The following is a 12,193-nucleotide window of genomic DNA, read 5'->3' on the forward strand; positions in this document are numbered from 1 at the left end:
TATATATAGATATATATATATATATATAAAGTCTTAGGGACATCTGTAATGACTGGAAATGATGCCTACTTACAGTATAAACAGCATGTGTTTGTGCATAAAACTGGCTGGGACTCACCGATGGAGCTGGTTTGCCTCCTTTGGCAGTGCAGACCAGAGTAAGGTTCTGGGCCTGGTAGCGGCTGAACGGTGCTGGTGTGTTCTCTGCCACAACTGAGATGTTGTTGGGTGGAGCTGCGGAATAGAAAAGGACACCTATAAGACATTCTGGGACACTTTTACCACGTTCATCAATCTGAGCAGCATTTTCTTCGTAATGACACGCATAGTTATTCCCTATTAAGCATTTGAATGCTAAATCTCCATACTAGCTTTAACACTCCTTGGTCTTTGAAAAATATTCTGAAATACAGTGTATAACCAATGCACTTTCAAGTGGAGATGTAGTGGTGCATGGCTGGGGGTTTTGGAGCATGTCAACATTGCTTTATTCTGTCAATGAGAGCCCGACTTCTCTAATATGGGCCAGTAAAGAAGCAGTATTATACAGATAACTCTTAAGGCGAAAGAGGAAGGAAACGGAAGTCTGGAAGATGAGAGGATCGTGGCAGGGCCACAGGGAGTTTCAGCACTGGATTTCTTAGTCTGCGAAGACTCTGACCCCTCGCAGTGAAATGAGATACAACCACCTACGATGCAGAATCGCAAATGTGCGGTCCTGGGGGTGCTGTTATAGTGCTCGGCATTCCAGCAGCTATCTGAAACATAAAAAAGCATCGTCATAAATGCTGTGTGTGCGAAACCCAAGTTGTTTAAGACGATGTGGGAAGCTTTATGCATATAATATCAACCAACTCCTGCCAAGCTCCACTGGGGAGCCATATGAGCGTGACATGACATCGGAAAAGCAGAAGCGCATGTCTTGACCGCCTGTGGGGATCCATGGGCCAGACGAAGACGGACTTCCTGGTGCTTAATGTAGGAAGGATATGAGGCTGGAAGGCTTGAAATCAAAGCCCTTCCCAGTTCTCCATTTGAATGGCCTTTAATTAAGCCTACCTGTCAGTTGGAACAAGCTGACTTTATCAGCTGTTCATGGATGAAAATGGGTGTGGGGGTTTATCACATCTGCATTTTTTACTAGCACCGAGCGATTTATGATCCTCTGTCAACGCGCCAGCGTAGGTGGGCATTGACTATTCAGGCAGCTGCATTATCACATAAAACACTTCCTGCAAATTCCCTTTCATACCCTGCTGAGACAATTGGATGTTGCTTCTGCTTAGTTTAGACCTGTCTTCAGCTTTTTGCATGTTGAAAGGAGGACAAAAGGCATGTGATATCAGCAGAGCATTCGAGAGTTAGTTCACCCAAAAATTATGGTTTTTATTCACCCTTATGTCATTCCAAACATGTATGACTTACTTTCTTCCATGGAACACAAAAGGAAGAAAGGTCGCTTTTTTCCATGCAATTAGCTTTTGAGCTTCAAAAAGGATGCAAAAACACCATAAAAGTATTATACAATTACATTCAAAGTGCTCTACATGACTTGCACTATATTTCAAGTGTTTTGAAGATTAAAGACTGACAATTTCCTTGTTATTCACTGTTAGTTGCCCTTCCAATGAGCTGTAAACCACTGGCACCAGATCAACGAGTCATTAGCCGGGTTTCCATCCAAAGTTGCGAATTTAACTTATGGGCAAAATTGGAATATCACATAAAGCATTTGTGAACAAGCACGTTTCCATCCAACGAGTCAAAGACAACAAAATAGTCACTTGCTGATAAACTGGCACTATAAATCACTAAGAAAAGTAGGAGAAGCTACTGACTATAATAATTTTCATGTATAATAAATTACTTGCGCCTCAGAGCGAGCAGATGAAACATAATGAATGCAGTCATTGCTTTCGGAGGTGGATGCTGCTGTTTGGGAACGCAGTTGTGTAAGACATTTCTGGTAGGCAATAATACAGAAATACTTTGATGACAGACGTTGCTCTGGCATTTCTGAATGACCATAACAACATTTCAGATGCTGTGGAATGAGATCAGTCCGCTGGTTAGTCAGGATTTGCCATCCCATAGCGCAAAGTCGCATAACTTTTTTGATGTGCTTGGAGGAATTTATTTGCAAAATGCATTTCCATCTCCCATTATTCGCATTAACCCTTTTTCACACAAGTCAAAAACCACCTCAAGCGAGCGTAAAAACCTTTTTGGGAATTAAGGGATTTTTATTCGGAATTTGGCATTTCCATCACTCGTTTCTCATGTGATACTTCAAAATGGGCATTATAATAGGGTGATGGAAACATAGCTATTGAGTTGAACCAAATAGGGAACGTTTCTCATTTGTTTGTGAATGTGCAAGAGATATTCGGTAAATTACAACTTAATTACATTTTTGGTTGGTTTCTCACACAAAACTATTGCATGTCTTCACAAGACTTGGAATATATAATTTGTGATACTTTTATGGTGCTTTTTTTGAGTTCTTCGTCATACATGTTTGACAGTGTTTTCATTTTTGAGGGAAAAAAAAGAGCCCTTCAGAGCATTTGCTGTGAATCACTTGATCAATAACGCTTGCATACTAAGCAGGCAGAGGAAGAAAAAAGATGGCGTATCAGGAGGCCAAGGGTAATAACGTTTTTTTTTTCCAAGTGTCACTTTAAGTCTAAATCCATGTGCTACTCTCCAATAAATGTGCAATTGAAATTAATTGATTAAAACAAAAGGGATGGAGGAATGTGTGAAGGTTTGAGAGCTTTTGTTTCCTCAGCACCTAATTGCTTATTGATGGCAGATGTATGGAAGGAAATTAACCTTAGCGAACACTATTAGCTCTCTGGGAAACTGAGACTTGTTCTAAATTGGAGAATGATATGCTGTCACTTGATATTGCGGATGGGACTATAATACGCACCTGCACGCACACCCGAGACGCAGAGTGTTGCCCCTGAATTGATAGCGTCCCAGAGCCATAAAAGAGAATGTTAAATGTTCTGTTTGTTAAATGCTCACAGTGGTCTTGATGGATGAGACCCTATGGTTTCTGTTTATAGCAGTGGCTAGTCAAGGCTAATTAACCATGTGCTCTCACAACTGCTTCACGAAATGAGCCAAGCATACCAATACAAACCAATGCCAGTTTGAATGGAATTACAGCTTTTTCACACTCACTTTGATTACACTATCAAGGTTCTTGAGTGTTTTTTTAATTTTGTGCACTGAGGGGAAAAAAACATTATTTTCGAAGAGAAGGCCATTTTGTCAGTTTCTTCACACAAAGCTTGTTTCCCCATCGGTCTTACTTTGTCAAGTTTCAATGTCATACTCAAAGATAAAGCTAAAAAAGCGGATATATTTGTAAAAACAAGACCGAATGTTTACCTGAGTCGTTTTTATTCTCAAATGATCAAGTTGGAGAATAATCACTGCTGTTGCGACCACATGCAAGTTTTTGTTCATAAAATAAATCATTAACAAATATTATATAATGCTTATTTCATACAATCATGCACTTTAAAAAAAAATCTACAAATGATATTAACAGAAATTGTACAATGATTAAAAGCTTATTTGTACTATTGAACGCTAACAAATGTCTTTAAACTTCAGTTCATATCCTCTTTTTTACATTTACAATTGTTAGTCATTTTAAGCACTTCACAAAACATTCATGTTAATATATTATTCACTAACTTATAATCACAGTCTGTAAAGGTCACACATTTGGTCTTTGTTTGTTACACATCTTAACAAATCATTAATTATTTGTTAATGTTTTTCTGCAGTACCCAATCTGAAGTGGAAACTATTCATCATTTGTAAATGTTTACAAACATTTACTAATCATTAGTACCTTAATGAGCAGTCATCTCAATGGCAAAAAGTGTCCCAAATGACCTGAATTCACCCTATTTACACATTGTAATAAATTATTTATTAATCATCTCATGTTTTTGCTGTACCCAATCTAAAGTGGAAACTATTCATTATTTGTAAATAAATGTTTCATTATATTTCAGTAACTTTATAGGAAATGGGCTTTTAGCTGCTGTAACAATGTTTGTGTAAAGAGTGGTTAGTTCAGTTTAGCTAAATGCTTGCTAAAGGCATAACACACATTGTAATTTGGGTGCAAAAATGCCACTAAATTGTTACACGTTTTTACAGCATTTCGCATTATAACCAATCACACACTGCCGAGCTCATGAATGCTGTAACCAATCAGAAACGCCGGAATTTTGTTGAGTGCACACGCTCCAGATCACTGACTCACTCTGTTGAGCTCTTGAAGCGAATCAGTCCAATTCATGAACCAATCATTCAGATGAAGTCAAGTGAACAATTCATTCATGAATCAGACATTGCAACTATATTCTTCACACAAATCTGTCATATGGATTTAGACAAACTGAAATATAGTGCAAGAGACATATGGACTACTTATGATGCATGGTTGTGCCTGAAAGCTTCAGTCCTCAGTTATTGTAATTGCATAAAAACATTAACCGACACCATCTTACACAAACGAAAGTGTACAGATTTGGAACAACATAAAGGTGAGTAAATGATTACAAAATTATCACTTTGGGTAAAACATTCCTTTAATATGCAGAAACAACTATTTTGAAAAATGTAAACACTGCCATCCTATCAAATCACTGCTCTATTTGTTTGAACAATAGACTGTAAAAAAAAGAGGACAAAGTGTCTCCACTTCCTTCTACTACAGAAAACATCTCAGTATGCCCTCTGTCATCTTGCAAAAATTACGTTATTTGGAGCCAGAGTCTGCGCAGTAGCGAAAAAATTTGTAAAAAAAGAAAATTAATAAATAAAATTCCTACACTGTATGGATGTTTGTTATTTTTTAAGGCTGCCATGAAAAAAAACTTCAGTATTCTTGAACATAATAAATAAATAATAATAATAATAAACTCTTCTAGAAAGAACGTTTTGAAACCACTCTTAAAATGCTTGACTCTGGACCCCTCTTAAGTGGTTTAAAGAATTTCATATCTCCTTATAAGAGGGCATACAATAAATGTTTCCAACCCTTTTCCCCTCTTTGAAAAAGTGTGTGAACCATTTCCCTCCTCTCATAAGCCACACAGTCAGACCATTCATCCTAATGGGAGCAGCCGTATTCCTTTTGCAGTACGATAGCCTGAAGTGTCATTACTGTGCTCTCTTTAAAAAATAACAGCATTATTTTTTTTCTTCTTCTTTATTTGAGGAACAGGGACTCACATTTAGCAGAGAGCTCCCTGTAGATGCATCTCGCTGGCCTGGTAATTAAAACATTTAGTGGCCCTTTGAGACATGGGAAGGAGGGGTCTACATCCCCTCTGGCCTTCCTCTGACATCTGTTCCTAAGATCTATTGGGTTCTCGGTCAAAACACAGGGGACACTGGTCAAAACCATCTCTTTTTCAAGGAAAGTCGTTTACTCGTAACTTTCCTAATAGATTGTCTAGGTGCCTGTTTTGTGTTGAGTCCTGTTTTGCATCCTGAGACTATTCAACCAGTGTTTGTAGAGGTCTTCAGACATCTGACTCAGACAACAACAGAACGGTTTCTCACTAGGCTTCATCAAGCTGTTTATCAACAGTTTTAATAGGGGTAAAATGAAGGTAATGACAGATAATCACACAAAACCACTGGTGCATTTGATTAAAAACCTTCCTGATTAATTCAATGAACTGCGTTAAAGAGCACTTATCAACAAGCAATCATATTATCTAACTTTGGTTGTGATTTAGCTGGTACAAATCATACTCATTCAGAAATATGGGGGAAGGTGCTTCAGGTCTAATAGTAAATTACAGAGTTTGTGGAATTGGACAGTTACAATACAGTCCTTTTGTATCACCATTAACATTTCACCCCAAGTTACTCCAGAGGGACTCACCATGAAATGAATGCATTATGAGCCACTTGGGATGAAAAGTGAGTTCTAAACTGCATGTAACCTTAAGAAAAAACCTTACTTTTTTATGCAGTACCTTTAATATACAGCACGGATGACAAAAAATGTATATGTATAAATGCCAATTTATAAATATCGGCTTTTTTTTTAATGCTTGGTTTCTAAATCAATGGATTTTAATGGATTTAAATGGTTTTATGCTCTCAGCAGCCATTAATTCATTGCACAGAAAACATTGCGGCCAGTGTAAACCATGTTTATCCTAATTTCAAATGGTATTTAATGCAGTCTGAGTCATTTTTTCTTTCACCTTGCATCATAGTTCCTTTATGGTTTTCAAGGATGATAGCCTCCACCAATGGGCAGATTAATTAACACCTAAATACGGTGCAGTTTGATTGGCCGCACAACACAAAAGGTGTAGGAAGCATTTCCATATCCCTTTCAAAAGATCATAAGCCTATTTCATTTTCTACCCTATGTATGATTAAATGGTTGCATTTTATTATTTGCATTTAGCATTGCTGTTCTATGCTGTGTGACTTCCAAGCTACTGATGTAATACTATTTGGTCAATTTAAAATAATGGAATTTTATGTAGGAAGATCTTTACTCTGTTGAATATCAGCAGGATTATGTGCTGGAGAAGGATATGTCTAGCTGTGTTCTTCTTATGAATGCAGAACTTGTCACTGCGGATTACGCATTCAAGGTCTTTTCTACACTCCTCTACGGTATGGCAAATAAAAAGGCTTCATTCTCAAGAGATCATTTGATGTATCCTCCCTGTGAAGTAAACACTAGCATAAGATAATCTGAGCAGCAATGTATTATTCAATATTCACAGTCTTGAATGACATAACTGTTCATACTTTGAAATGAGGCAGAACAGATACTTTCATTCAGTATCAGCCTAGACATAGAGACTTGCTCTGAGAGACCGCAAGATTCTGCTCTGACTTTAAACTAGTCTACTGGTCTAGTCTAAGTGCATCTGAAGAAACAAATATTGTACATGAGCAAATGAGCACTCATGCATTCTGAGTGCCTTCTCAGATGCCCTGACTGACACTATAAAAAGGTCCCACTGCAGTGCACAGAAGTCCATGATATCAATCAAATCCTACATTGTGCAGACAACCAGTCTGCTGCTTTGTATCCATCATCAGGTAAGACACAAATAATAATTTTGATGGCTCTGAAATTTGACAATGTAAACAAAGAAATGATGTATGAACTTTTTGTTTTGTCTTGTCAGAGATACAGAGGTCGTGACTGTGAATAGTTCATAGTCTGGACTTGATCATTGAACATCAAAGGCATTGGTTTTACTAGCTTGTAAACGAATCTTAAATTTAATATACATTTCTAATCAAATTCTTGGGGGTGGGGGGACAATCCACAGCGAACAATATCACCTAAAAAAAATTGCGCATATCTATAATAGTTTTGGCTGATTCAGTCAGAAACTAAACAAGTCAAAGAGGGACTTTGAATAAGGGAGTCCATCTGAATGGACCGTTCAATCACTGGCTCACTCAATTCGTTCAAAACTTATTAATTCAAGGAATGAAACACCATGTTGCTATGCACTGCAACTGTTGTGTTGTATAAAATTAATAGCACATTTGTGCTCGCGCACATGTACTGATGTTCAGAAAAGTACATTGCTTGTGCAATGAATATAAAAACATAAAAACACATACATGGGTATTTTTTCTTTCATTGCTTGAATTATAAGGGCATTCTAACTGCATTCTAATAGGTTTCATCGCGCAGTGAATGCTTTTGGTTTTGGACTCTCAAGACGTGTTTTTGTTTGTTTTTTTGCAAAGTCGGTGACATTCTCGATAATGTCAGCTCTGCTATCATCTCTCAATCCCTCACAGTCACACTTATAGTAACATATGTCAGGTGAATGTCTTTAAATTCTAATCAAAGGAAAATCATACCTTTTCTGTTGTCTTCTTTTTAAGGAACTTAAATATTTATATATAAAGTGGCATGCGAAAGTTTGGAAACCCCTTGCTGGGGATTCACTGATGCTCCAGAAGGAAACACGATGCATTAAGAACAGGATGAAGAAAATAGGATTTTCCCTATTTTGTTGAAATATCACTTTTTTTCATTTAGTACTAAATGGTGTATTGTAATGAAGTAATAATACTTTGTTACAGTACTTAAGTATTTTTTGGGAGTATCTGTACTTTACTTGAGTTTTTATATTTCTGCCAACTTTTACTCCACTACATTTCCTAATTAAAATGTATACTTTTACTCCGATACATTTCCCCGAAGCGTATTCGCTACTTACTACAAAATAGTCAGAAGAACACGGACTGCAGGAAAGCAGGTTTGACGAATCAGTGGTCTGGCGTTTGCAAGTTAGACTCCTAAAAACACCTTTGCTCATGTGTAAACCAAACAAGTGCGTGCACATCCACGGATGATTAATTTTTTCCACTCAAGTCGAGTCTGAGGTGTGCGATACACAGCATTGTCTGCGATAATATGGTAAGTGTTGTTGTAATGATGTGTGATCTGACATTATCAAGTAATGTCTAGATTACTAGGTAATCACCAAATCACACACAGAGTGCCCACACGTTGATTTATTAGTCTATTAAAACTCAAAATTCCAGGCATATATGGTAAGTGTTGTTGTAATGATGTGTGATCTGACATTATCTAGTAATGTCTAGATTACTAGGTAATCACCAAATCACACACAGAGTGCCCACACATTGATTTATTAGTCTATTAAAACTCAAAATTCCAGGCATTCTAAATTGTAGACTGCAAAAATGCTTCTGTATGCTTTTTATATTTATATAATTTAATATAGTTATATAACTTAACTTAAAATAACTTAATCTATATCACACAAAGAGTACCGTTTTTCTGCAGATATCAGCATGAACACATTTAAAAATCATTTTATACAAGTTCAGTAAAGCAATAAGGGACTTACATTTTATACATAATATTGCTTGTTAGACTGCAAAAATGCTTCTGTGTGCTTTTTATATTTATATAATTTAATATAGTTATATAACTTAACTTAAAATAACTTAATCTATATCACACAAAGAGTACCGTTTTTCTGCAGATATCAGCATGAACACATTTAAAAATCATTTTATACAAGTTCAGTAAAGCAATAAGGGACTTACATTTTATACATAATATTGCTTGTTTTTGCTCAATTTTGCCAACGAAAATAGTTCCAAACAAAGATCACAGCACTGTTTTGCGTCACTGAGCAATGGACGGTGTTTACTTATTGAATGAATCAGCCTTTTGAACGAATTGGTTGAATATGATTCAGTGATTCACTCACTAACACAGTCAAATGCTTCGTTCCTGAATGAATCAGTCTTTTGAATGAATCAGTTGAATCTCGATGACTCACTCATTAACAGTCACTTGCTGTCACTTACTGGTGGTTTTAATTTCACATTTAGACTATTTTTTTCATGTTTTAAATTATCAGTATTCAACGTTTTATGTTAAAAACAAAACATTAGGCTGCAATCTGTAACTGCTGGTTAAATGCATCCATGTCCCCTCTGAGATACATTAAACTGTTTAAATACATCTACATGCCACTTCAGATGTAGATTCCAGAAATGTTTTCTTGTGTTGGAATGAAAGACACTAAGTACCGGATGAAGTACTTCTTATTCTTACCCAAAAATACAAAATGGAAGAAAGAGTTAAAACTAAACACAATCTTGCTACTCAAGCTGTGTATGAATTTTTTTTATATATATTTATTTGCTTCTTTTCCATTTTGCATTTACTTGTACTTTTACTTTCAATACTTAAGTACGTTTAAGATTTAAAAAATACTTTTCGTACTTAAGTACAATAAATATCACATAGTAATTACTCAAGTAATATTCTAAACGGTGACTTCTACCAAAGTCATTTTCTGGTAATATATCTGTACTTTTACTTGAGTATGGCTTACAGGTACTTTATACACCACTGCCCTTCGGAAGCAACAGAAGATACTTGCATGTTTCCCAGAAGACAAAGTACAATTTACCTTGATCTTCAAATTCAAAAAGTTTTCACCCCCGGCTCTTAATGCATCGTGTTTCCTTCTGGAGCATCAGTGAATTTTTTTTAACCTTTTTTAATAGTTGTGTTTGAGCCCCTCAATTGTCCTCAATGTAAAAAGATGGATCTCAAAATCATACAATCACTGACTAGTCATATGTCACTTCCTGTTTGTTGCTGCCGTGTGTTTTGAGTTTGAGCTCCATCAAGTTAATTCTTTGTCGTCTAATTTTTTATCTTAAAATCAATTTTATACACCATAATTTTCGTTTCTATAACGTGTGAATATATCCCCTATCGTATTCTACAACAAAAACAATCAGAGCGCCTTGTTATCACTAGTTCTATTTTTGACTTCCCGAGTCCGCTATTAGCGGACTAATAGCGATGGATGCATCGCCAGCGTGGTTGCCGCTAATCTCGCTTACATTACTAATACACTATTCACTGTTACTTGCTTTAATGGCGGATGTGTGTCTACCTTTGAGTGCAGGTGAGGAAATGTTCAAGCTGCATTCGAAGCAGACCCAGCTGAGAGAGCGGAGAGCCGCGCTGGAAACATCCCAGGCTGACGCTCACAAGTCCGAGGTAAGTATACAGCGCGCTGCTAACTCTCCCACCACCTCTACTCCGTGTGTTTCTCTGCACAGGCCCAGTGCACCCAGGACGCGATCTTCCCAGATGTCCTTCACTCCAGCGCCGGGACACCACGGACCCTGGGTGCAGCCGCAGCGGAAGATCGCTGAAATGATCTTAGTGAACTGGCAAATTACAGACCCATCTCAAATCTTCCTTTTATGTCTAAAATTTTTGAAAAAGTGGGTCTGCTCAATTGTGCTCCTTCCTGCAAAAAATTATCTCTCTGAAGAACAAGGTACTCATGAACAACCATCAAAAAACGAAAAAACAGTTGTAGATCATGCAGGTAACCATACACAGTATAAGAACATCTCGATTACGTATGTAACCCTCATTCCCTGAAAGAGGGAACGGAGACATCACGTCGTGACCGACGAATTGGGATCTCGCTTTGAGAGACCAATCTACTTCGAGTGTGACTAAACGAGCCAATGCACACTGGCATGCAATTATTGCATCCAGCTGCCACTGATCACAGCGTGAGCATAAAAAGGCAGCCGGTGCAATGCATTCCAGGTTTTTGCTGAGAAGTCGAGCCGGTGACCCGGCTGCTCAGCGGTGGTACAGCAGCTGTGGCGACGGGAAGTGAAGTCTCTGTTCCCTCCTTCAGGGAATGAGGGTTACATACGTAACCGTTGTGACCGACAAATTGGGATCCCTACCAAAGTGCCATGGATGCTGCCCCTTCCAGTGCCCTGTGCGAGCCACCTGCGCCCCTTTTTAGTGTAGGCCGGGGCTTGCAACAAGAAGACCATTCACTGTTGTCGTAGCACTGTTGGAAGCCCCATCCTTCCCGAAAGAGGTTTCGGAAGCAAATACACATATGAACATCCGTTTAGGTGCAACAAAATTTACATATTCAATTGGTAATATACACTGACATCAACTTCTCGCTGGCCGAGTAGCTGATAGAGTGTAAACTATCAAATTTAGAATCAATTCGAATCAGGTTGAATTAGGCTCTTCAAATCCGAGTCCTATCAAAACCTGAATCAATAATAATAATTAATTCCCTTTCAACTGAGTTAAAATTCCTTACATATATATACTGTATATATACCTGTATATTAGGCAACACACCTGTAGGTGAATTGTACGCTACCACAGATTTGGTAAACATATTCCAGCAATCGAGTTATGTACTACCACTTTTTGAAGAGATATCTCCCGGCAAGGATGTATCTAATAAAGAGAAGTTGTCAAGCTGGAGTTTTGCTTTGTGTTTGCTGCGGTTGTCATCAGTGGTAGATCCTGTTAGAGCAGCGATATTCTATCCTACACGGCTCTCATCTGCAATCCACTCTCCGTTCCAGTGATAAGTCACCACCACTCTTGATATACATCCACTGACTTGGATGAAAAAAAAAAAAGTTTTATATATATATATATATATATATATATATATATATATATATATATATATATACAGTTTACTACAACAGCCATTACAAAATAGAAGACAGAGATAGGTATGGATTGGTAGATTTAAAAATAAATGATGTGATTTCTTGTTTAGTTTTATTATCAGGTATGTTTGTTTAA

At 37.3% G+C, this 12,193-nt stretch overlaps 1 protein-coding gene across 1 annotated transcript in view; it reads right to left on the bottom strand.

Annotated features, from left to right (window-relative positions):
• Positions 1-12,193, bottom strand: part of LOC107581463 (immunoglobulin superfamily member 21-like) — a 107,488-nt gene that overhangs the window by 11,823 nt on the left and 83,472 nt on the right. The window contains exon 4 of the mRNA XM_016267036.1: positions 119-234. Within this exon, the coding sequence (XP_016122522.1) occupies positions 119-234 (116 nt within the window). The remainder of the gene's footprint in view (positions 1-118; positions 235-12,193) is intronic.

This window comes from Sinocyclocheilus grahami, unplaced genomic scaffold (genome assembly GCF_001515645.1).
Source record: "Sinocyclocheilus grahami isolate Dianchi unplaced genomic scaffold, SAMN03320097.WGS_v1.1 scaffold3.1, whole genome shotgun sequence".
Taxonomy (NCBI): domain Eukaryota; kingdom Metazoa; phylum Chordata; class Actinopteri; order Cypriniformes; family Cyprinidae; genus Sinocyclocheilus; species Sinocyclocheilus grahami.